General features: G+C 33.0%; 1 protein-coding gene across 7 annotated transcripts in view; it reads right to left on the bottom strand.

Annotated features, from left to right (window-relative positions):
* The window catches only part of LOC127712076 (kinase suppressor of Ras 1-like), a 70,951-nt gene that overhangs the window by 21,575 nt on the left and 24,912 nt on the right, over positions 1-24,464 (bottom strand). For 6 of the 7 annotated variants that reach the window (XM_052218274.1, XM_052218279.1, XM_052218277.1 and 3 more), the window contains 7 exons: positions 20,648-20,711; positions 18,894-18,983; positions 17,109-17,191; positions 14,741-14,905; positions 12,406-12,466; positions 3,732-3,783; positions 3,128-3,220 (listed from right to left, as the gene is read on the bottom strand). In XM_052218274.1, coding sequence (XP_052074234.1) covers positions 3,128-3,220; positions 3,732-3,783; positions 12,406-12,466; positions 14,741-14,905; positions 17,109-17,191; positions 18,894-18,983; positions 20,648-20,711 — 608 coding nt within the window. Of the gene's footprint in view, positions 1-3,127; positions 3,221-3,731; positions 3,784-12,405; positions 12,467-14,740; positions 14,906-17,108; positions 17,192-18,893; positions 18,984-19,863; positions 19,945-20,647; positions 20,712-24,464 lie in introns of all 7 variants that reach the window. The other variant, XM_052218275.1, reaches the window with a different exon arrangement.

Here is a 24,464-nt window from a genome sequence, read left to right as displayed (position 1 = left end):
CGCCACCAAAATTCAAACTTAATCTGTGTTTTGTGGTAATTAGCATTGTGTATAAGTTTCATAACATTTGGTTGAGGCAAACTATAGTTAGAGAACTGAACCAATTTTGGGACGTACGTACGTACGTACGTACAGACAGACAAGGGTAAAACTTAATGCCCCCTCCGATACGGTAGGGGCATAAAAAATAATTCAATTCAACCATGAACAATCTTCTTCACAATCAATTTGAGTCTTTGATCTGTGTCGAGGAACATTTTGTTGACATTAATGATATTTATATTTTAAATTTATCAGCTTTAATTAAGTCATTGGGGAAAATACACCATTACCATTATACATTTGATACAAGCACAAATGAGGAGGTGTGCTAAGGGCCTAAATTGACTTCAAATTTTAAAGGGGCATTAGCAACTAAATGTGAAAAAAAATTTCTTTTTTGTTCAGTCATTGATGAAAGTGAAATAGTGAAACAATAATTCGCTTTTAGCAGCCCACTTGGTTCAATTTTGTCAATATAAATGTGGATAGTGTCCACATGTGGACACAGATGATGCCCCCACTTGCATATCATATAGTTATAAAGGGACGTGACTGAAGAACACTAAAAGTGACGCTACCCAAATTTGAACTAGATCTGAGTTTCATGTGTGTAAGTCTCATAACATTTGGTTGAGGCTAACTTAAGTAGAGAACAGAAACTAATAAAATGCTCCACAGGGCGCAGCTTGATACGACCGCAGAGGTCGAACCCTGAACAGTTGGGGCAAGTATGGACACAACATTCAAGCTTGATACAGCTCTGAATTTGGATTGTGATTAAATATTTGACGCAGCATAGGTTACTGACACAGAATGAATGTGGTCTAAGAACTTAAAAATTTTAAATTGGACATTCACCTATTATGGTCCAACATCCAAAATCTAAATACATGGTTAGATTCAGCATATCAAAGAACCCCAAGAATTCAATTTTTGATGAAATCAAACAAAGTTTAATTTAGGACCCTTTTGACATCAATGTGGACAAAGTTGATAACGGGGCCCAAAAATCAAAAATCTAAATACATGGTTAGATTCAGCATATCAAAGAACCCCATATATTCAATTTTTGTTGAAATCAAACAAAGTTTAATTTTGGACCCCGATTTGGACCAACTTGAAAACTGGGCCCATAATCAAAAATCTAAATATATGTTTAGATTCAGCATATCAAAGAGCCCTAAGAATTCAATTTTTGTTAAAATCAAACTTAGTTTAATTTTGGACCCTTTGGACCTTAATGTAGACCAATTTAAAAACGGGGCCCAAAATCCAAAAACGGAACCAAAAATTAAGAATCTAAATACACGGTTAGATTCGGCATATCAAAGAACCCCAATAATTCAATTTTTGATGAAATCAAACAAAGTTTAATTTTGGACCCTTTGGACCTCAATGTGGACCAATTTAAAAACGGGGCCCAAAATCCAAAAACTTAATACACGGTCAGATTCAGCACATTAAAGAACCCCAAGAATTCAAGAATAAAACCCCATTGAAATTGGTCAAGAAATAAGCAATTTATACGAAGTATCTTCTTTTGCACAATACTGTGCAATTGAATATTTCTTGCTATTGCGCAATACTGTACAATTGACGATTTCTTGCTATTGTGCAATATTGTGCTATTGGATATTTCTTGCTATTGCGCAATACTGTACAATTGAAGATTTCTTGCTATTGCGCAATACTGTGCAATGGAAGATTTCTTGCTATTGTGCAATACTGTGCAATTGAAAATTTCTTGCTATTGCACAATACTTATTATATAATAATTTACACATCCTGTTTGGTGTGTATCTCCTACCATATCATTATTATTTCCTTTTAAATATAAATCAGAAATAACCAACTTAAAATGGAAAATTTTAAAAGAAAAAAAAAAGGAAAAAAAGAAAAGAAATGAAAACCCCCCCCCAAATTTTTTGAAACCCCTTATGATTCATCACCCCCAAACTCAATCCCAGCCTTCCCTTTGTGGTATGGAACCTTGCAGTACAATTTCAGAGAGATCCATACACTTGAACACAAGTTATTGTCCTGAAACTAGAAAGAATGCTTGTTTTTTTTCCCTTTTTGGCCCCTAATTCCTAAAATTTTGAGGCAATTACCCCCAATATCAATCCCAGCCTTCCCTTTTTGGTATGGTACCTTGCAGTACAATTTCAGAGAGATCCATACACTTGAACACACGTAATTGTCTGGAAACTAGAAAAATGCTTGTTTTTTGCCCCTTTTTTGGCCCCTAATTCCTAAAATTTTGAGGCAATTACCCCCAAAATCAATCCCAACATTCCCTTTGTGATATGAAACCTTGTGGTACAATGTCAGAGAGATCCATACACTAACACACAAGTTATGTCTGGAAGTTACAAAAATGCTTATTTTTGGCCCCTTTTTCCTTAACTGTTGGTACCATAACCCCCAAAATCAATCCCAACCTTCCTTTTGTGGTATTGAACCTTATGGTAAAATTTCACGGAGATCCATTCACTTAAACTAAAGTTAGAGTGCGAAAACCATTGTGTCTTCGGACGACGCCAGACGCCAGACGACGACGACGACGACGACGCCAACATCATACCAATATACGACCAAAAAATTTTTAATTTTTGCGGTCGTATAAAAATTCAGCAATTTTTCTATTTGTTAACACGCATAACTCTAGAACAGTTGTGTAGTAATAAGCATTGTGTATAAGTATACTTTTTGTATCTAATATGAGAATTTGAGTCAAATCGGTGAACATGAATTTGACAGCTAATGCCCCTTTAATTATTACAAAATCAGGTGATTTTGTTGTATATGTAATTGGTAAGTACATACAAAGTTGGACGGACATCGGCAATGGATGACAGACGCCACATGCTGACATAAGTACCAATTTTTGAATTTTCATGAATCTTATGGTTTTTATTGTCCCTTTGAAAACCTTTTCCTTACTGAAGAACATTTTAGAGCTTTGTATACAGTTAAAACCTTTTAATTTATATTCTAATCAGTTCATAACTTGTTACAGTTTGCTCATTTTGCCTATTGATGGAAATCTAGAATTAAACAGTGAGAATTTGATAATTTTGCTTACACTATTTTGACGCCACAGATTTCCCCCTAATGGGTCATCTTGACTATCTACTGAATTCACTCGTTCTGGCAGTGTCTTTTCTGATGTATTGCTCTGAAAATATAAATAGATTCTTATTTTCAATATAATATAATTGATTGACAATTGTTTCACGGTCATTGGAAAATATTGCATGAAAATGAAGGACAAAACAGAATATAATGATTTTTTTTTTAAAACTAAAAGTATACACTAGTAGCCTATAGATATTTTGACATTTTATTATGTCAAAGATTTTCTTCCATTTATATTACTTTTCTTCCGTGTAATTTACATCATTTCTTTTAAATCAAACTTGGTGAAAAACAGTAATTCCCAAGGTCCGTCAGACATGTGGCAATGTCCAGTAATAAATGGTTTGGTCCAGTGAAATGTCATCAATTACTGGACCAAATGAGCAGTGTAGATGTAGGAGTTTTGTAATACTCATAATGTTAAAGACTGCTAAAACATTGACTGGACCAGTAATGCTTGAACATTTACTGGACCAAAAGACCACTGAGGTCCGAAAAACCTTCAGAACCTCTGAGAAAGATATAAATCAATTGATGCCTATCACACTTACACCTTCCAGAGTTTTACTACTGTCATCTGACGTGTTGCTGCCGATAACATCACTGAAATATAAAAATAAAACACATTAATTTGGTTGAAGATACTTAATGCCTGTATTTCTATTTTTGAGAGAGCTTATTTCACAAAGGGTTATTAAAAAATGACCAAATATGATGGTCAAGAGGCAGCTTAAATAAATATAACAGGTGTTGGGGTATATCGGACTGGTTTAAGTTATTAAAAAATTATGGAACAATCCCCCAATTTTTCATCATGCTAAGGACCAGCAAAATATGCCAACCAACAAATCCTATTTCAAATTTTTACCAGAAAATGTAGCTCGCCAAAAAAAGTGATTTGAAGAAATTAAGTTATATTCCTTTACAATTTTCAACGACTGAACAATTCTTTGAGGAAAGCAACATGGCCATGAACATCAGTTCTTTCATTTCTGGGATACTTTTTTTAATGAATATGGTAAAGAGTTACAATGCAACCTGGTCATTTCTAAATTAAATAATCAATTAATAAAAGAAAGTCCATATACATTTTTCATAGAATTATTTTCACTTTGTGACACTGCTTATATAAAGTTAAGGGATGGGGTTAATTATTCGCAATTGGTTTATGTCCTTTTACCAATGCAAAAATTGATGGATTGTTGTTTGCTAAAGGTGCAGTGGCAAATATTTCATGCATGGTCAGGACCAAGCCAACCAAATACACCTATGTCAGCAGTTGTCACCACCTTTTTACACAGGCAAATTTTGCTCATGAGAATTTCACATGAATCGCACGCGAAATTCAACTCAAACGAGCTTATATATGAAACCCACATGAAAATTTTCATGAGAATCTCACTAGAAGCTTATATTATGTATAAGTGTTGTTTATTGATGACACATCATAGTTTGCATGTGTGTAGCAAATGTTTGGTACTGACATGCCTCTGGCTGCATGATCACTCCTTATTTGGTTGTAAGGCAAAGGAGTGATACATACCCTTCTCAAATTTCCCCAGGATGCTAGGTAGTTGTTCATTTTGAGTTTTGCTGCTGACAGGGAAAGTCATACATTAGTTATCATAAAGTTACTCCTTATTCCCAATTTTGAGTCTCCTGTAAACCATTCCATAATTGCAGACGGGGTGCATGTCAATTTAGCAAATAAAGCAGACCCAAGATTAAACAGGCATCTATCAATCCAAGAGTTTATTCAAGCTTTTGGAAAATTCAAAAGAATTATGTGTGGTGCCTACCCAGACCGTCGGGATGAATTAGATGCCTATGAAGCTGACATTATTAACATTAATAATTTCTATGGCCCAAAATTTTATGACTATCATAAAATTTTTACAGCAAAGGCAGCAGCACTTCTGAGGGAAAGGCATGTTAAGGTTGATTGGAGCCTTCGTGATCGTGACATCCTTTCTTTGATAACAGCGGGATCCTCAGTAAACGTGTGTAAAATCTGTAATTTAATTGATCATGCTACACAATACTGCCCATTGCAATCATCAGTCCAGGTTGAAAATTCCTCTTCAAGATCATATTCATCTAGCAACCTACAATCCGTAGACAAGCAAGGTCGTTCAAGAGTATTTCATGAAGGTCTGGAAATGTGCAATAATTTCAATAATCCTAAAGGTTGTTATAGGAAAGTGTGTTATCTCCTCCACAAGTGTACAAAATGTCGTGCAACAGGCCATGGTGCCTCAACCTGTAGGAAATCCAATAGCAATGTGCCTGTTCATTCTTCAACATCTTCAGTGTCCTCCAAGGGAAATAAATTGGAGAAACCAAATTCAGGATGACTATCCAAGGAAAAGTTCTTTTGTGAAGCTTCAACACCAATAAATGTTGATAAATTAGAGGAAGAGTTATCATCACATCCTGATAAAAATTTTGTATTATATCTATGTAATGGTCTGAGACAAGGTTTTGATTGTTTAGTTCAAGGGGAAATTTCAGAATCTAAAGAGTGTAAAAATAATTTTTCTGCAAGGTCTCAGGTTTTAGTTGTATCAGAGTTAATTAAAACTGAATGCCAAAAAGGCTTTGTACATGGACCTTTTCAGTCCTTACCTTTTGCAAATTATAGAGTTAGTCCACTGGGTGTTGCTGAAGGAAAATACTCTGGGAAGAAACGTTTGATTTTAGATCTTTCATCTCCACATGACAATGACAGTTTTCTAAGTATTAATGATATGATTGATAAAGAAGAATGTTCCATGTCTTATGTTAAAATTGATGACGCTATAAGAATTATTCTAAAATTAGGAAGGAACAGTACACTATGTAAATATGACATATCCGACGCGTTCAAAATTTGTCCTTACTTGCCATCCCAGTGGCCTTTATTTTGTTTCAAATGGCAGTCTTTTTATTATTATTATGTAAGATTAACTTTTGGCTGCCGGTCTAGTCCTAAAATTTTTGACACAGTGTCACAGGCAATTTGCCATATTGCAGAGAAAAATTATAAGATTAAGAACATTTTACATCTACTTGATGATTTTCTTACTATTGATCACCCAAGTGAAGATGGTGAAAGAAGCATGGCTATAATGATGACCATTTTTAAACGTTTAAATATTCCAATAGCCAAACACAAGACTGAAGGACCAGTTACTTGTCTAGAGTATTTAGGTATTATTTTAGATTCAAACAAAATGGAAGCAAGACTTCCAAATATTAAAGTACAGAGAATATGTGAGTTTATTTCCAAATTGTTGTCAAAATCATCTTGTACAAAGAGACAGTTATTACAGTTGTTAGGACATTTTAATTTTGCCACAAGAGTTATTTTACCTGGCAGATCTTTTTTGTCGTACCTAATTAATTTGTCAACTACTGTTAAACATTTAAATGAATTTGTACATTTAACTAAAGAATGTAAGGTAGATTTAGAATTTTGGTTGAGATTTTTGTCAAACTGGAATGGCATCACTATGTTTCATGATTGTTATTTTACATCCAGTTATGACTTTGAATTATATACAGATGCTGCTTCTACAATAGGCTTTGGGGGATATTTTCAAGGCAAATGGTTCTCTTCATATTGGCCTGTTAATTTACCTACTTTAACTGACAATTTGTCAATGGCTTTCCTTGAGTTATACCCTATTGTAGTAGCAGCATTGTTATGGGGCCACCTCTGGCCCTGTAAAAAGATATTATTTTGGTGTGATAATGAAGCTACTGTTGCTATTGTCAGAAAGGGACGCTCTAAATGTTTAGAAATCATGAAACTTATGCGTCAACTAACATGGTGTGCAGCTAAGTTTAATTTTCATTTTAGTGCTAAACATGTACCTGGTCATATTAACCAAATTTCTGATGCTTTGTCTCGTTTTCAGATGACTCGCTTCCGAAAACTGGCTCCACAGGCAGAGCAGCACCCTCATATATGCCCAAGTGTGTCAGAAGTAATGTGGTCTTAACAAACACAGTCAACACACTATGGTCTAATGCAGTAGCTATGAGGACAAGAGCTGTTTATGAAACAGGATATAACCATTTCAAAACATTTTTACTTTTAAATGGGGTCAACCTGAATGGGAACAAATTACCTCCCATTTCTGAAGAACTTTTAATTTATTTTGTTGGTCATTGTTTTCAAATTCTGAAGTTACAATATTCTACTATTAAGCTGTATATTTGTGGTATTAGATACATGTGCCTCAAGGACGATATTCCCTCACCCTTTCAATCATCAGACAGAGACCACAAATCAATGGTTCGACTCTCTTTATTTCTAAAGTCGGTTAAACGTTCACAAAAACAGTCAGTCAGGCCAAGATTTCCAATTACTTCTGACATACTAAAGCAAATGTGTGTTAAACTGAAGAGAGGCTTTTTTTCAGAATTTATAGACTTAATGTTTGAAACTGTTTGTATTGTAGCATTTCATGGTTTTTTACGTTGTGGTGAATTTACTGTAGATAATGCATCTAACTTTGATTCAGAATCTAATTTATGTGTTTCTGATGTTACATTTTATGAAGATTTTGCAATTCTTCACCTAAAGCAGTCAAAAACAGATCCTTTTAGGAAAGGCATTGATATACAATTGCATAGGCTAAATAATATCCTATGCCCTTATACAACTTTAAAGAACTACTTACAATTAAGATCAGTTAAAGGAAAATGTGCACTTTCAGATCCATTGTTCATTAATGAAAATCTTTCAGCTTTAGAAAGAAAATATTTTATTACAAATTTAAAAATTTTATTAGAAGCCTGTGGATACCAAGCCGCCCTATATAATGGACATTCTTTTCGTATAGGTGCAGCAACCAGTGCTGGTAAAGCTAATATTGAAGATCACTTAATTAAAACATTAGGTAGATGGAGTTCTGATAGTTACTGTCGATATGTTAGGACAGAGAAATCTTCTATTAAGAACGCACAGCAACAAATTTGTAACAGTTAAAATTTGTACAGTTATTATGTATATTATGTATGTATATATATATATAAATCTAGGTAGCACTAAGATTACATGTTAACTCTTACACATTCTATTTTCATGAATTAGTCAGTTGTGTGTTATATCATTAAACTATGTACAGCTTAAATTGTGTTTAATAGAATTCCACAGTGTGTAGTTGAAGGTTTCATTCCTTAAAACCCAATTTTTCCCATTTATTACCTTGGGGGTCACTCAGCTGTTTCACACCTGACTTTTTGGACCCTTTCGAAATTGACCACTGGTCTAATTTCTCATTTCCCCCAAGTCATTAAATGTAATACATCTACATTTATTTCTCTCTCCACCGTCAATCTAACCCCCTTTTATCGTAGCCACCTGCTATGAGATGGAGCAACGCTTCATCCCCTTATAGGAACTCATCTGGTTCCGGTTGGTTGACGGAGTGTCCATGTCCATGGGGCTTGGTCCATCTATACCAAGTGTCGTCGACAGGGCCTGGAGCTAAATTTCCCTTTGCTGAGTACTTGACTCCCAAGGGCCAAATTATTTATATATTTTATTAATAAAAAATAGAAATTAAATAATCTTGTTGTCAGCAGCAAACTCATTGATATACTATTTGGTTATACTGGATTGTCTGTTTCAATCTTATAGGAATGTCCAAGTCTGAAGGTCTCGTTTATTGTCAAGGTTGTCAACACTGCAGGAGTATGTTAAGAAATAAGTTACAAATACTGGGTATAAAAGAATACCAGAGAACACCTAAACAAGAGAGCTACAAATACAGGGTATAAAAGAATACCAGAGAACACCTAAACAAGAGAGCTACAAATACAGGGTATAAAAGAATACCAGAGAACACCTAAACAAGAGAGCTACAAATACAGGGTATAAAAGAATACCAGAGAACACCTAAACAAGAGAGCTACAAATACAGGGTATAAAAGAATACCAGAGAACACCTAAACAAGAGAGCTACAAATACAGGGTAGAAAGAATACCAGAGAACACCTAAACAAGAGAGCTACAAATACAGGGTATAAAAGAATACCAGAGAACACCTAAACAAGAGAGCTACAAATACAGGGTATAAAAGAATACCAGAGAACACCTAAACAAGAGAGCTACAAATACAGGGTAGAAAGAATACCAGAGAACACCTAAACAAGAGAGCTACAAATACAGGGTATAAAAGAATCACCAAGATCACCTTTAAAAAGAGGAGTTCTAACAAAGTCACAGTTTACTTAATCATGAGGAACACCTAAACAAGAATCAACTAGCTAAACAAGGTACATGAATCATTATCGATAAACCACAGAAAATAGAATACAGACTTAACAATGAATAAAGTCATTACTTGCTGCATCCGTCGTATCGTCCGTGAATGTCATAGTTGCTACTGTTAAGTTATGGATTTCAGCCCTTCTGTCATATACCTAAGTCCCTGGAGTCATAGAATAAATAGAAGCTTATATTATGTATAAGTGTTGTTTATTGATGACACATCATAGTTTGCATGTGTGTAGCAAATGTTTGGTACTGACATGCCTCTGGCTGCATGATCACTCCTTATTTGGTTGTAAGGCAAAGGAGTGATACATACCCTTCTCAAATTTCCCCAGGATGCTAGGTAGTTGTTCATTTTGAGTTTTGCTGCTGACAGGGAAAGTCATACATTAGTTATCATAAAGTTACAAAATACCCACCCACCTCCCTTTAATCACCTTCAACTACTCACTGTATATGGGAGCAGTCTCAGCAAACCAGTGGTTTTCTTCAATTTCAAAACTCCCTTTCGAAATTGACCACTGGTCTAATTTCTCATTTCCCCCAAGTCATTAAATGTAATACATCTACATTTATTTCTCTCTCCACCGTCAATCTAACCCCCTTTTATCGTAGCCACCTGCTATGAGATGGAGCAACGCTTCATCCCCTTATAGGAACTCATCTGGTTCCGGTTGGTTGACGGAGTGTCCATGTCCATGGGGCTTGGTCCATCTATACCAAGTGTCGTCGACAGGGCCTGGAGCTAAATTTCCCTTTGCTGAGTACTTGACTCCCAAGGGCCAAATTATTTATATATTTTATTAATAAAAAATAGAAATTAAATAATCTTGTTGTCAGCAGCAAACTCATTGATATACTATTTGGTTATACTGGATTGTCTGTTTCAATCTTATAGGAATGTCCAAGTCTGAAGGTCTCGTTTATTGTCAAGGTTGTCAACACTGCAGGAGTATGTTAAGAAATAAGTTACAAATACTGGGTATAAAAGAATACCAGAGAACACCTAAACAAGAGAGCTACAAATACAGGGTATAAAAGAATACCAGAGAACACCTAAACAAGAGAGCTACAAATACAGGGTATAAAAGAATACCAGAGAACACCTAAACAAGAGAGCTACAAATACAGGGTATAAAAGAATACCAGAGAACACCTAAACAAGAGAGCTACAAATACAGGGTATAAAAGAATACCAGAGAACACCTAAACAAGAGAGCTACAAATACAGGGTATAAAAGAATCACCAAGATCACCTTTAAAAAGAGGAGTTCTAACAAAGTCACAGTTTACTTAATCATGAGGAACACCTAAACAAGAATCAACTAGCTAAACAAGGTACATGAATCATTATCGATAAACCACAGAAAATAGAATACAGACTTAACAATGAATAAAGTCATTACTTGCTGCATCCGTCGTATCGTCCGTGAATGTCATAGTTGCTACTGTTAAGTTATGGATTTCAGCCCTTCTGTCATATACCTAAGTCCCTGGAGTCATAGAATAAAATGAACTTTACAAACAAATTAAAAGAAGAATTCATCTAAAGATACAAATGCCCCCGCTCAAGCTTTGCAATTTTCCAAGTAATTCACCTACATCTTAATTTTCAAATTTAATTAAAATCATGAAAAGTACCAATTTTTTTTTGTAAAGGTGTTTTTCACGTTATGCTCGTTTGAGGTTCAATTCAAGAGTAAAATTTCCCTGTGTATTTTAGCGGTCAATTTACAAAATTTTGTATTTGTTTTCAGGTCTCTGTTGAATTGCTCTATTTGATCAATTCACTTTATACTTTGAGCAGCCCTATATTAATAATTGATAATGTTTCTTATATCTCTTTTTAATCATTTTTACCATTGTTAAAAATACCTTTAATTTAAATGGACTGTTCTTTTTATTTTTACTGTACAATAACAGTTATTGATGATTTTCTGGAGATGGGTGGAATATTTGTGTTGTGTAACAAAAAAAAGTATGGAATAAATAGCTCATAAAATTGTAAAATATAAATGAAACATACAAAATTCTGTTACATACAAACACACAGAAGACCAGTGCTACTATTCAGCCATACTTTACCAAAAATATCTTGAGTAAAAATACTTGAAAGTCATGAATTTTTCAGTTATAAAACTATAAATCAATATTAATGGTAAAATTTTTGTGAAAAAAGTCAACGATGTTTAAGAATTTGTCCAACTAATGAGACAGTCCTTTCGTCAATATAATGTTAAGTAAAAGAGTGATTGTTTTAATATTTATTTTCATGCCATACTTACCCATTTCTGACTGTATGTACAGAGTATGTGGAACCAGTTACTTACCCATTTCTAACTGTATGTACAGAGTATGTGGAACCAGTTACTTACCCATTTCTGACTGTATGTACAGATTACGTGGAACCAGTTACTTACCCATTTCTGACTGTATGTACAGAGTATGTGGAACCAGTTACTTACCCATTTCTAACTGTATGTACAGAGTATGTGGAACCAGTTACTTACCCATTTCTGACTGTATGTACAGATTACGTGGAACCAGTTACTTACCCATTTCTGACTGTATGTACAGAGTATGTGGAACCAGTTACTTACCCATTTCTAACTGTATGTACAGAGTATGTGGAACCAGTTACTTACCCATTTCTGACTGTATGTACAGATTACGTGGAACCAGTTACTTACCCATTTCTGACTGTATGTACAGAGTATGTGGAACCAGTTACTTACCCATTTCTGACTGTATGTACAGAGTATGTGGAACCAGTTACTTACCCATTTCTGACTGTATGTACAGAGTATGTGGAACCAGTTACTTACCTACTTCTGACTGTATGTACAGAGTATGTGGAACCAGTTACTTACCCATTTCTGACTGTAAGTACAGAGTATGTGGAACCAGTTACTTACACATTTCTGACTGTATGTACAGAGTATGTGGAACCAGTTACTTACCCATTTCTGACTGTATGTACAGAGTATGTGGAACCAGTTAAATCATTTTCTAAAGGATTATCTGTAAAAAATAAACCAGATTATTTGTAATATAATTAAAGTCAAATTAAATATTACCAAATGGACATACTAAATACTGATTGTAAAAATTATGTAGGACCTATTTTTAAAGGTGTTTACAGATATCTCTACCTATTGTAAAAAATATTGAGACAAAATGTATTAAGTAAATGTCAGTGTTAATTGTTGTTTACTTATGCTTACTAACGTCCACCAGCCACTGTGACAAAAACAGTTAAAATAATAAAGAAGGACAATTGGAGAATAAACATATAATTGAAGAGCTTTGGAAAGTTTTAAAACCTCCTGAAATTTTATTGCTGTCAAAAACTAGAATTTTTCATTATTCTATGATTAATTACTTTTAAAGCGAAAATTTGTAAAAAAATGAAAAATTGATATTGTGTTCCTTTTGTATAAATAAACATAAATTCAATAATATTAATGTTTTATTCCACTGGATAAAGGCACAAAATTGATTTTTAATCTGACTACCGATCCAAGTCCGTTCGCCATCTTGAAGGCATCTCAGTTTCTAATAATTACGTGATATCTAATTACATTTGTACCACAAAGTCCAAAAAACAGTATAACATACAATTGGTCATCAATAAGTATTGGTTATAGTTCAAACAGATTTTTCCATACACTCCGATCAACAGTTTCAGTTTTCATATATATTCAAGACTAAGCATTGAATAAATATCAAATCTAATCCCTTCGAATCAAGAAACTTCCCTTTTTTATTACAAAAGTAAAATCCCCATTTTGAATTTGAATGCAATACAGTTACAACGGTTTTTCCTTTAACAATGAATATTTAACAGTTTTGAAGCATAAAAAAATGAAAGATCATTAGCTGAAGTAGCATAAAGAACTGATAAATACAGCCATGTTCTACCAAAAGAGCATCAGTTTATTATTTAAAACTTATTTCTGTGTTGATTAATTTTTGTGAGTTCGTTTAAATTTACTTTCTAGTGTACATTTTCACCATGTGAACAAGGCATTATACATTTATGTGAATATTTACATTGTACCAAAAGTATTTAATATATTCCATAGCGATCTATGTAATTTTCTCGGATCTATTCTACATAGACAAAGTTGACCTTAAGATGGTTTCCGATATTGATTAAATTAGCACAAACATTTATACATTTTATAACAGTATGAGGTAAATCAAAACCGCTTTTAACAGATAAACCAATTTTATAAAATTATGTTTTTCTTTTTCTTTTTAATGAGTCAAATGATAAGCGTTTATACTCTTTTATAACACTTGATTACAAGTTTCCCGAAATTATTTCTTAGATTTTAAAGTGATCAAATAAAAAAAAAAATCATTTTGATTTTAATAACTATTCCTTTAGATTTAATATAAACATTATTTATCATCTTTATAGCATCGGATTTATTCATCCTACATGTGTGAAATACATGTTCAATATCATGATTTAGTTCCAATGGACCTAACCCAAAATATAATTAAATATTCCAAGGCGATCTATTTGTATTTGCCACCAGATTAAATATCTGTTTTAACTTTGTGTATTAAACTCGACATTCTGTCTTATCATACATTCGAAATGACATTCACACCTGGCATTGTGTGCTCTAGAGGCCCGGCTAAATGCTGATCTGTAAATTACCTTTATTTAAACAAGCCTTTCACAGGTATTGGCAGAGAATAATACACAAATCGTAAAAATTGTTTGCCTGAATTAAAAGGTCAATATACTTACACTTATTGTCTTAACAGATTAGTTTTATACTTTAATTTGTTCTTCATATCAGTCGGAAAAAGAAAATATTAAAAAAACAAATTAAAAGATTGACTTTTTGAGCTGCCTATATATTAAGAATCGAAATATATACGATAAACACAGAAAATTTTAACTCATGAGGGATGTAAAAAGTTGCATGTCTGTTCATTTTATTTTCTTATTATTGGATGGTAATTAGCTATGAAAATCAGTCATTGGAACACTTATCATTACATTGAAATATGATTAGAGAACAAGACTTTAAATGATCGTTCTTAAAATCCTGGCATGCAATTATAGGAGTTAACGTCACATACTGCAGGAAGTAGTCAATAAAAAAGTTAATTATTATTGATTTTCTTCTTTATTTCTGCACATATATCAATAAAACTTTGTGAATATGTATTTTATGTTATAATGAACATATTAAGTTATAAGTTAAAAATCGTGAATTTTTCCTTCAAAGGTTCTAGAAACGTATGGAATTCTAACAATAAGTGTATACATACCTGGGAATTCAAAGGCTAAGCCTTGTGATGGAGTGTAAGATTCTTTATGAGGATTAAGGAATGGTGATGAAGGAGTTGATGAATTACATGAGGATGATTCTGAGTCTTTAGTAAACTCATTACAGGAATGGTTTGGTCTCAACTTGTGTACCATGCTTGGCGATCCTGAAATAACACAAAAGAATAAATTCAACACATTACATTCCTGATTTTACTTAATTTAACATACTCCCAAATCCAGAAATTAAAAACAGCTTACATAAAATTACAAGCATAGGTCACAATTAATCAATCAAAGGGATAAATATCTCTTTTCTAACATTTCTGCACTGTTTTGTTTGCCATGCATGCAGAATTTCCTAAAATTGTAATAATTTATCTCCTATTGTCCAACAATGGCAATAATAAATGTATGCACAAATTTTAGATTTTACAGCAAACAAGAATACATTTTTATCAATCAAACTTGACCTCCCTTAATATCACGAGCTCATAAGTATAGATTATCAGGTTTTTTACACATTGATATCATAAAATGTCAGCCGCAAGCCACAATGTGAACCTTTTTGGCTAATGAGCGCAGTGAACGAGCAAAAAAGCTTCACATTGTGTTGAGCATCAGATATTTTACGAAATCTATATGTAAAAATCTGGATTGTCTGTTTATCATTCTATTACTGGTCTTTTCCTCCTCCCTTGGAAAGTTTTACGCTTGATGAAAGTAAGCTTGATAACGTCTCCTCACACATTGTGATGTTGCTGTTAACTTCTCCTCAGACATTGTGACAATGCTGATAATGTCTGCTCATGTCTCAAAGCCATGATGTTAGAATGACGGAGCCACAGAGCAGGGTGATAAAGACGAAAGGAAGGACCATAAATTATTGTATCAACATCATCAAAGGTCAATAATTGTATTGTTTTAAATATTTCAGGTAGATTTCTTTTAAAAAAATATGCAATATTTTTACTGGTCTTCCTTTATAAATATTCATATAAAATGGGAGACTGAGGACGAGTTTAAAATATTGCATCTTGATCAATATTGCATTATATAAGTTTGGTACGCACAAGAGATATTCAGAGAAACACGATATTTGCACACCAGCAAATGAGAGATAAACAAGATGGCAGAAATGATAATTGCATCCTTACTGCAGGGATCAAAGCTGCAGGAATTAAACAAAGTGTCATCAATGTTACTGAAATGTTTGGTATTGTATTAAAAATGGTTATTTAACTTATATTGAGCAATATTAGTCAAAGCAGTATATCATATTGCATCAGCTTGTCAAGTATGACCTATGTTGCTTAAATATTTGGTCCTTGTATTATAATAGGATTATTGCACTAATATTGATCAAAATTGGACCTTCTAATATATCCTATTGCGCTCGCATTCTTGGGACAATATTCCTCAAAATTAGTGCAATAATCCTATAGTATATATTTTTTTATATTTTGTAATGTCAGGAGGCTCATTGATACGTGTTATCAATATTTTGTGATAGAGAATATCAATGTGTTATTTATATTCTGTAATGTCAGGAGGCACATTGATGCGTGTTATCAATATTTTGTGATAGAGAATGTGTTGTTTATATTCTGTAATGACTGATTGTTGTTCAACGCCAATTTCAATACTCTTAGCTATATTATGACCACAAGTTTAGTTTTCTGGAGGAGGCCTGAGAACCACCAACCTAATACAGGAAAACTGCCAATCAAAATCAATTAAGATCTCAGTCCTCTGTATATATTCTGTAATATTATTCATTGAATATTTTTAAGGATTTGTGATTCGTTAAACTTGATCACATGTACCTATGTATTTGCTCAGTTTGCACGCCAATACTGTTGTTTAGCTTTTCGTAGGTCAAAGACAGCATATTGCAGAGGGCATACAGCATGTTAATAAAAATACATTCTAGAAATCCCAAATTTTACATTGTTCATGCAATAGTTGTAGATTAATATTATAACAATTGTAGCCTTTGGTTGAGGTCAATACGATGTTATATCGACCTAGAGAAGTATATTGACCTCAGAATTTGTCGTCAGTCAATATGCTTCTCTTAGGTCTTAGATAACCTTGTATCGACCTCATACAAAGGCTATAATTGTATGTAGTGAACAGTTTACAGTAGTACACTTTTGAACACATAACTTTTTGTAATCAATATACTGTGAAACCTGTTTACCATCATGACAATCCAATTAGGAAGTACGATTGGAAAAATCTGGCCCGTACTTCTTAAAACACATTTTAAATTCTAAATGCATGTAACTTTATCATTTAAATGCCATAAGTGACAAAAGCTTTAAAGCAGTGACTTGTGTATGATCACATATGTCTTTGAATACTTACCATGCCGATTAGGGTCTAATAAGTACAAGTTGGGAGCACACAATGGAGCAGCTTTGCCTGCACAATCACGATGACATTTGTATCTGAAATATACAAATTTAACAAATATTAATACAAGCCACTGTCAAGCTGGTAGGGAATAAGCATAAAAATCAATATTTTAACTTATGATAAATTATTGCAATTATCACATTTCTTGGTCCATAATAAAATAAGGTATTAATAAGTCTATAAATTAATAACTGTCTTATACCTTTAAATCTATGTTAACATTTTTTTTAAAAGAAAGTTAGGATTAATCTGTGAAAAAAGACAAATATCTTATGGAACAATTAACAGTAGACATTTACGTTTTCTTAAAAGTGGTAAAAAAAACCATTACCATCAAAATGATGTAAACCAACTTATTATTGTGGATACTTTATTTGGCATTTCTTCCTTTCTTTCTAAATTCCCAGCCATTTTTATGTTTAATAAATCTAAAATACATGTATATGATAAATGCTGACAAATATTATATATCTGATGAACTTTGTTATGATTCATTTTTCTACTGACAAACTGTAGCAATGAAAAAACCTTTAAGTGGGTTATCTCACTTATCCCATGCTCCAAACATACTTACTAGTTTCCCTCTCAAAAAAATAATCCACCATTTCAGATTTTTGTGTTATAAAACTCACTTAATTTGGAATATTTTTACAAATCCTCTCCCAAAAAATTGGTTCCCCATTTCACATTTTTCTGATTATTAAATTCAACTGAGGTTTTTGATGAGTAGAAACCTCCTTCGTTCAAATTTGAAGAGGATTCAACAAAAGATGAAGGTGCTATCCTGGCCACAATCAAGTGATCTCAGACAGACTGACGGTGAGGCCAAAACATTATACCCTGAGCAAATTGGTTGTCAGGGCTATAATAATGCAATGTTCAATATAGATGCTATTTTTATTTCAGTGTTACTGTTTTTAAATGATTGATTCAAACAGTAAGAGGCCATATATCCAAAATGATTTTTACGAAACTACTACTAACTACAAACTAATGTGTTCAAAAACAAATCAAATTGTTCTACTTATCAGTCAGTGGCTTCAAGATTCAGTGGTAGGAGTAAAACAACTGCTTGTAAAATTTAAAAGATCTGAAGCTTTGAATGGTCTTTTATTGCAAATAGTCCAACTCATTAAAGTCATCTATTGATAGATATCAGATCAAAAGTTTTGAACAAGTCACAAGAACCAAGATAACTTGTAATCTATAAATACTTCTAGTCCTCCATATCTCGTTTCCCCTTTGGTTATTGCCTAGGCTATGCTATGCTTATCCCAGAGATCCTGTATTTCTCAGGAATGTACTGCAACATATACCACTGAGAAATCATGCTAATCTTATGTTATCAACAGAGTGGCATGGTAGAATCTATATGTATGTCCAGTTATAATAAAAACAATTTTAACTCAACATCTCATGACATCTATAATTCCTCAGGTACTAGAAAAAGGTCCAGTATGTGAATATGTGTAAATCTTTATTGTGATCATTTAAATTCTGTATAAACACATGTATTTAGGTCATTTTTTGTATCTATTTTTATCTTTAATGATATTAGCGCTTGAAGCTTACCATGTTTCAATAATTTCAATTTAGACTAAGTATTTCATTTCAAAGTATTTAAAGAAGTCTTCAAAAGTATTCTGTGACTTTTTGTAATTAGCACATGCAGAAATTTAATGGCAGTAATATCAAGCATTGAAACTATGAGAGAATGATCATTCATAGACTTACTTGCATTCCCGGCAAATTTTTCCAGGCAAAAGGATGTGTTTATGACACGTATCACAGATACTTCCAATTAGAGAAAATTTTGTCTCAAATCTATAAATAAACATGACAACATCAACAGAAAAATAAAAAAAAAAAACAACCAGACCGTGTAAAGTGAAAGTAGAATAGACATGGAAATTTTTATTATATATTATGATTAGATACTAAATCATCAATTTAGTCAGATATAATTTGTTCTTTCAATCAAAATCAATCAATTTTTTGTTAAAATTATTAGATTTAGAATATTTTGAAATATTTTGCTAAACTTTTTACTTACACAATCTCAAATCAAAAGCTGGTAAGAATTTATATAGTGGCTAATAATAATTTCAATATAAAGGAAAATTTCCATTCAACAGAGGTGAAATGTTTCAGAACCCAAATTAGCAGATCCTGTGTTTTGTGCTAAGGTGTACCTGTTGATCAAGAAACATTCCATGTAAAGTGTGACATCAACTACTTCAAAAACACAAAATCTGCTAATATCCAAAATACATGTCAAAAAGCAGTATTTCATCAAACTAACAAAAAGAAATCTAAACAAAACTGAATTTCACATTTATTTTTATGAGTAAACTGCTTTTTCACAATATTTTGGTAAGAGTTGACTAAATTAAAGATGACTTCAACTATTATGATGTCACAATTAAATTCAGCCTTAAATAAGTAATATTTCAATTTTCCTTTTCTTCAATTACATTTAATGAGTTTTTGGTGTATACATTTCTGGTGATTAATTTCCCCCCAAAAAATGAATTTCTGACAAAAGAAACAAGTTATTTTTCAAATGAATTCTATAAAAACATTCACCGAAAATGAAACTGTAAATGAAAATGAATCGTCGCTCAAGTAAAGGAAAATTGTATGGTACTTATTTGATGGAAGAAAACAATAGCGACAAGCATTGTGGTTAGAGGGGTACCCTTACTTGCACTCTTTGCATTTGTATCCTAGAAACATCTGTTTATGGCAGAAGTCACAAGTTGTGATCTTAAATGTGTTAGAAAACCTAGAAATATAGTAGATACCTTCAAATATGTGTAGATATGTTAAATAAATGTTAGAAATATAGCAGATTCCTTCAAATGTGTGTAGTTGTAGCCTTTAGTATAGGCAAGTGTTAAGTCCAAATCAAAGTGCAATTCAATTACATATTTTTTATTAACTCTGAATTCATTTATGTCTCATTTTGAACAAAAAAGTCTTATTACTTTGTAATTCAATTATATTAATGCCTGGAGAAAAATGACTTTCCTTCAACTTTGAAAATAGAAAATTAAGTAATATAATTTAAATGTATTTAAATTGTTTTTTTTTTAAGTTTCCTTTTCCCTTACTTCAACAATAAAGACTGCTCTTGATACAGAACATCCCCATCTAGTGGGAATTATTTACTATTGACAGAAATCCATGTCAGGTTGCCTATGGTGAATGTGGAGGAATTATTTACTATTGACAGAAATCCATGGCAGGTTGCCTATGGTGAATGTGGAGGAATTATTTACTATTGACAGAAATCCATGGCAGGTTGCCTATGGTGTATGTGGAAGTATAAACTTCATTAAAATGGAAACAGACCAAGTATCCTTTAGTAAAGTTTTGATATCCTCAATGTCATTCATCTCAAAATACATACTGGTAGCTTTAAATACACTTAACATTACCCTTTCAGTGATCGTAAATATACCTCGTTGCATTCAGCAGAATCTTACCTATGATTTGAGGGGAAATGGTTTATATAAGGTGTTTTAGGAGACTTTGGAACTGATAAGCTATCTGAAATACATAATAGATATGTTAAAACAAATCAGTCAACCAGTCGTTTTTTAATGTCATATCTTTTTGTTTTTGGGGGGAAATTTGGAGTTGAGAGCAGATCTTTGATCAGTTTCCAATTAATTTATATTCAATCTTTTTAGAATCATGACTATTTATGTAAAGACACTTGTCTATTGTTGAAGACTGTAAAATGGTCTCTAGATTTTTTTTGGTAATTTTTGCTGTTGGTTTGCCCTCTCATTGACTTATAGTCCACATTTCTTTTTATTCATATAAATTATGAGTATTTTTTTCACAAGATTTTAGTGTGACAAGACTTACAGATGTTTATTTTTTAAAGACATTAAGCTGAGATATACCGATTATATGTTGTTTTCGAGGTCATTTAAAGAAGTTTACAGAATAATGGAATGAATTTTGCATGAACATCTTGGTCTTTTGAATCCTCAATTTGGTAAGTTAGAGTACAGTGTCCATGATTTCACATTAATTGTTGAACAACTATGCTGTGAACTTAAATATGCTTTTCTATGAACATGTGTATTTCTACTCTATCTTATTATTTATTTTACATCATGCTTAATTTAAGTTGATCATTGTCATTTTGCTTAGTTTCTTCTGTTACCTATTCTAACACTGGAATCAGACTTCTTTTAAACTGAGTTTTACTGTGGGTATTGCTGTGTGTTTGTTTATTCCACATTGGCTAGAGGTATAGGGGAGGCTTGAGATCTCACAAAACAAGTTTAACCCCGTCGCTTTTTTGAGCCTGTCCCAAGTCAGGAACCTCTAGCCTTTGTTAGTCTTGTTTTTCTTTTTAAATTTTGGATCATTTATATGTTTCGTATTTTAGAGTGGTGTCCAATTCGCTGAACTAGTATACATTATTGTTTAGGGGCCAGCTGAAGCCCCCTCCGTGTGCAGGATATTCTTCTGTGTTGAAGACCCATTGGTGGCCTTGGGCTGCTTTATGCTCTTTGGTCGGGTAGTTGTCTCTTTGACACACTCCCTATTTCCATTCTAAATTCTATTGTAACTGGATAATATAATATATGTTCTTTTAGGATACAAAATGAAATTTCTTCTAATATTTATAAAATTACTCTAACAACTGAAATAAAATGCTCCGCAGGGCGCAGCTTGATACGACCGCAGAGGTCGAACCCTGAACAGTTGGGGCAAGTATGGACACAACATTCAAGCTTGATACAGCTTTGCATTTGGATTGTGATTTAAAAATATTTGACACAGCATAGGTTTCTGACACAGAATGAATGTGGTCTAAGAACTTAAAAAATTTAAATTGGACATTCACCTATTATGGTCCAATATCCAAAATCTAAATACATGGTTAGATTCAGCATATCAAAGAACCCCAAGAATTCAATTTTTGATGAAATCAAACAAAGTTTAATATTGGACCCTTTTGACCTCAATGTGGACAAAGTTGATAACGGGGCCCAAAAATCAAAAATCTAAATACATGGTTAGATTCAGCATATCAAAGAACCCCATATATTCAATTTTTGTTGAAATCAAACAAAGTTTAATTTTGGACCCCGATTTGGACCAACTTGAAAACTGGGCCCATTATCAAAAATCTAAATACATGTTTAGATTCAGCATATCAAAGAACCCTAAGAATTCAATTTTTGTTAAAATCAAACTAAGTTTAATTTTGGACCCTTTGGACCTTAATGTAGACCAATTTGAAAACGGAACCAAAAATTAAGAATCTAAATACACGGTTAGATTCGGCATATCAAAGAACCCCAATAATTTAATTTTTGATGAAATCAAACAAAGTTTAATTTTGGACTCTTTGGACCTCAATGTGGACCAATTTAAAAACGGCGCCCAAAATCCAAAAACTTAATACACGGTTAGATTCAGCATATTAAAGAACCCCAAGAATTCAAGAATAAAACCCCATTGAAATTGGTCAAGAAATAAGCAATTTATACGAAGTATCTTCTTTTGCACAATACTGTGCAATTGAATATTTCCTGCTATTGCGCAATACTGTACAATTGACAATTTCTTGCTATTGCGCAATACTGTGCTATTGGATATTTCTTGCTATTGCGCAATACTGTGCAATTGAAGATTTCTTGCTATTGCGCAATACTGTGCAATTGAAGATTTCTTGCTATTGTGCAATACTGTGCAATTGAAAATTTCTTGCTATTGCGCAATACTTATTATATAAAAATTTACACATCCTGTTTGGTGTGTATCTCCTACCATATCATTATTATTTGCTTTTAAATATAAATCAGAAATAACCAACTTAAAATGGAAAATTTTAAAAGAAAAAAAAAAGGAAAAAAAGAAAAAAAAGGAAAAAAAAAAATCCCCCCCCCAAATTTTTTGAACCCCCTTATGATTCATCACCCCAAACTCAATCCCAGCCTTCCCTTTGTGGTATGGTACCTTGCAGTACAATTTCAGAGAGATCCATACACTTGAACACAAGTTATTGTCTGGAAACTAAAAAAAATGTGTTTTTTGGCCCCTTTTTGGCCCCAAATTCCTAAACGTTTAGGGCAATTACCCCCAAACTCAATTCCAGCTTTCCCTTTGTGATATGGAACCTTGTAATACAATTTCAGAAAGATCCATACACTTACACACAAGTTATTATCATGAAACTAGAAAAATGCTTGTTTTTTGCCCCTTTTTTGGCCCCTAATTCCTAATATTTTGAGGCAATTACCCCCAAAATCAATCCCAGCATTCCCTGTGTGATATGGAACCTTGTGGTACAATTTCAGAGAGATCCATACACTTTAACACAAGTTATTGTCTGGAAACTAGAAAAATGCTTATTTTTGGCCCCTTTTTGGCCCCTTATTCCTAAACGTTTTGGGCAATTACCCCCAAACTCAATTCCAGCTTTCCCTTTGTGATATGGAACCTTGTAGTACAATTTCAGAAAGATCCATACACTTACACACAAGTTATTATCATGAAACTAGAAAAATGCTTGTTTTTTGCCCCTTTTTTGGCCCCTAATTCCTAAAATTTGAGGCAATTACCCCCAAAATCAATCCCAGCATTCCTTTTGTGATATGGAACCTTGTGGTACAATGTCAGAGAGATCCATACACTAACACACAAGTTATGTCTGGAAGTTACAAAAATGCTTATTTTTGGCCCCTTTTGGCCCCTAATTCCTTTACTGTTGGTACCATAACCCCCAAAATCAATCCCAACTTTCCTTTTGTGGTATTGAACCTTATGGTAAAATTTCATAGAGATCCATTCACTTAAACTAAAGTTAGAGTGCGAAAACCAATGTGTCTTCGGACGACGCCGGACGACGACGACGACGCCGGACGACGACGACGACGACGACGACGACGACGACGACGACGACGACGACGCCAACGTCATACCAATATACGACCACAAAAATTTTTTTGCGGTCGTATAAAAATTCATTAAAACTCTTTGAGGGGGTTTAATATTTTACCTGTTGTTAGTTGTAATGGAATTTTATTTGATATTCCATCAAATTAAAGATGTTAAAACATTTCTATTTAAAGATTTTTCTACCCTACTGTAGGTTGTGTAAGCACTGATTTGGTATCTTTTTTTATATATTTCAGTTTAGGGAGCAACCATTTAACTTCAAAGGGGGTGGGGTTTTGTTTTTGGTCTAAGTCAGAAAATTCATTTCGTGCAAAACGCGAACATTTCTTTTTTAGTTTTTCGATGCTATCAATCAAATTATTAATTTAACACTAT

The sequence above is a fragment of the Mytilus californianus genome, unplaced genomic scaffold, assembly GCF_021869535.1.
Source record: "Mytilus californianus isolate M0D057914Y unplaced genomic scaffold, xbMytCali1.0.p SCAF_8, whole genome shotgun sequence".
NCBI classification, from domain to species: domain Eukaryota; kingdom Metazoa; phylum Mollusca; class Bivalvia; order Mytilida; family Mytilidae; genus Mytilus; species Mytilus californianus.
The sequence above is the reverse complement of the archived record's forward strand: the minus strand, read 5'-3'. Positions and strand labels throughout refer to the sequence as shown.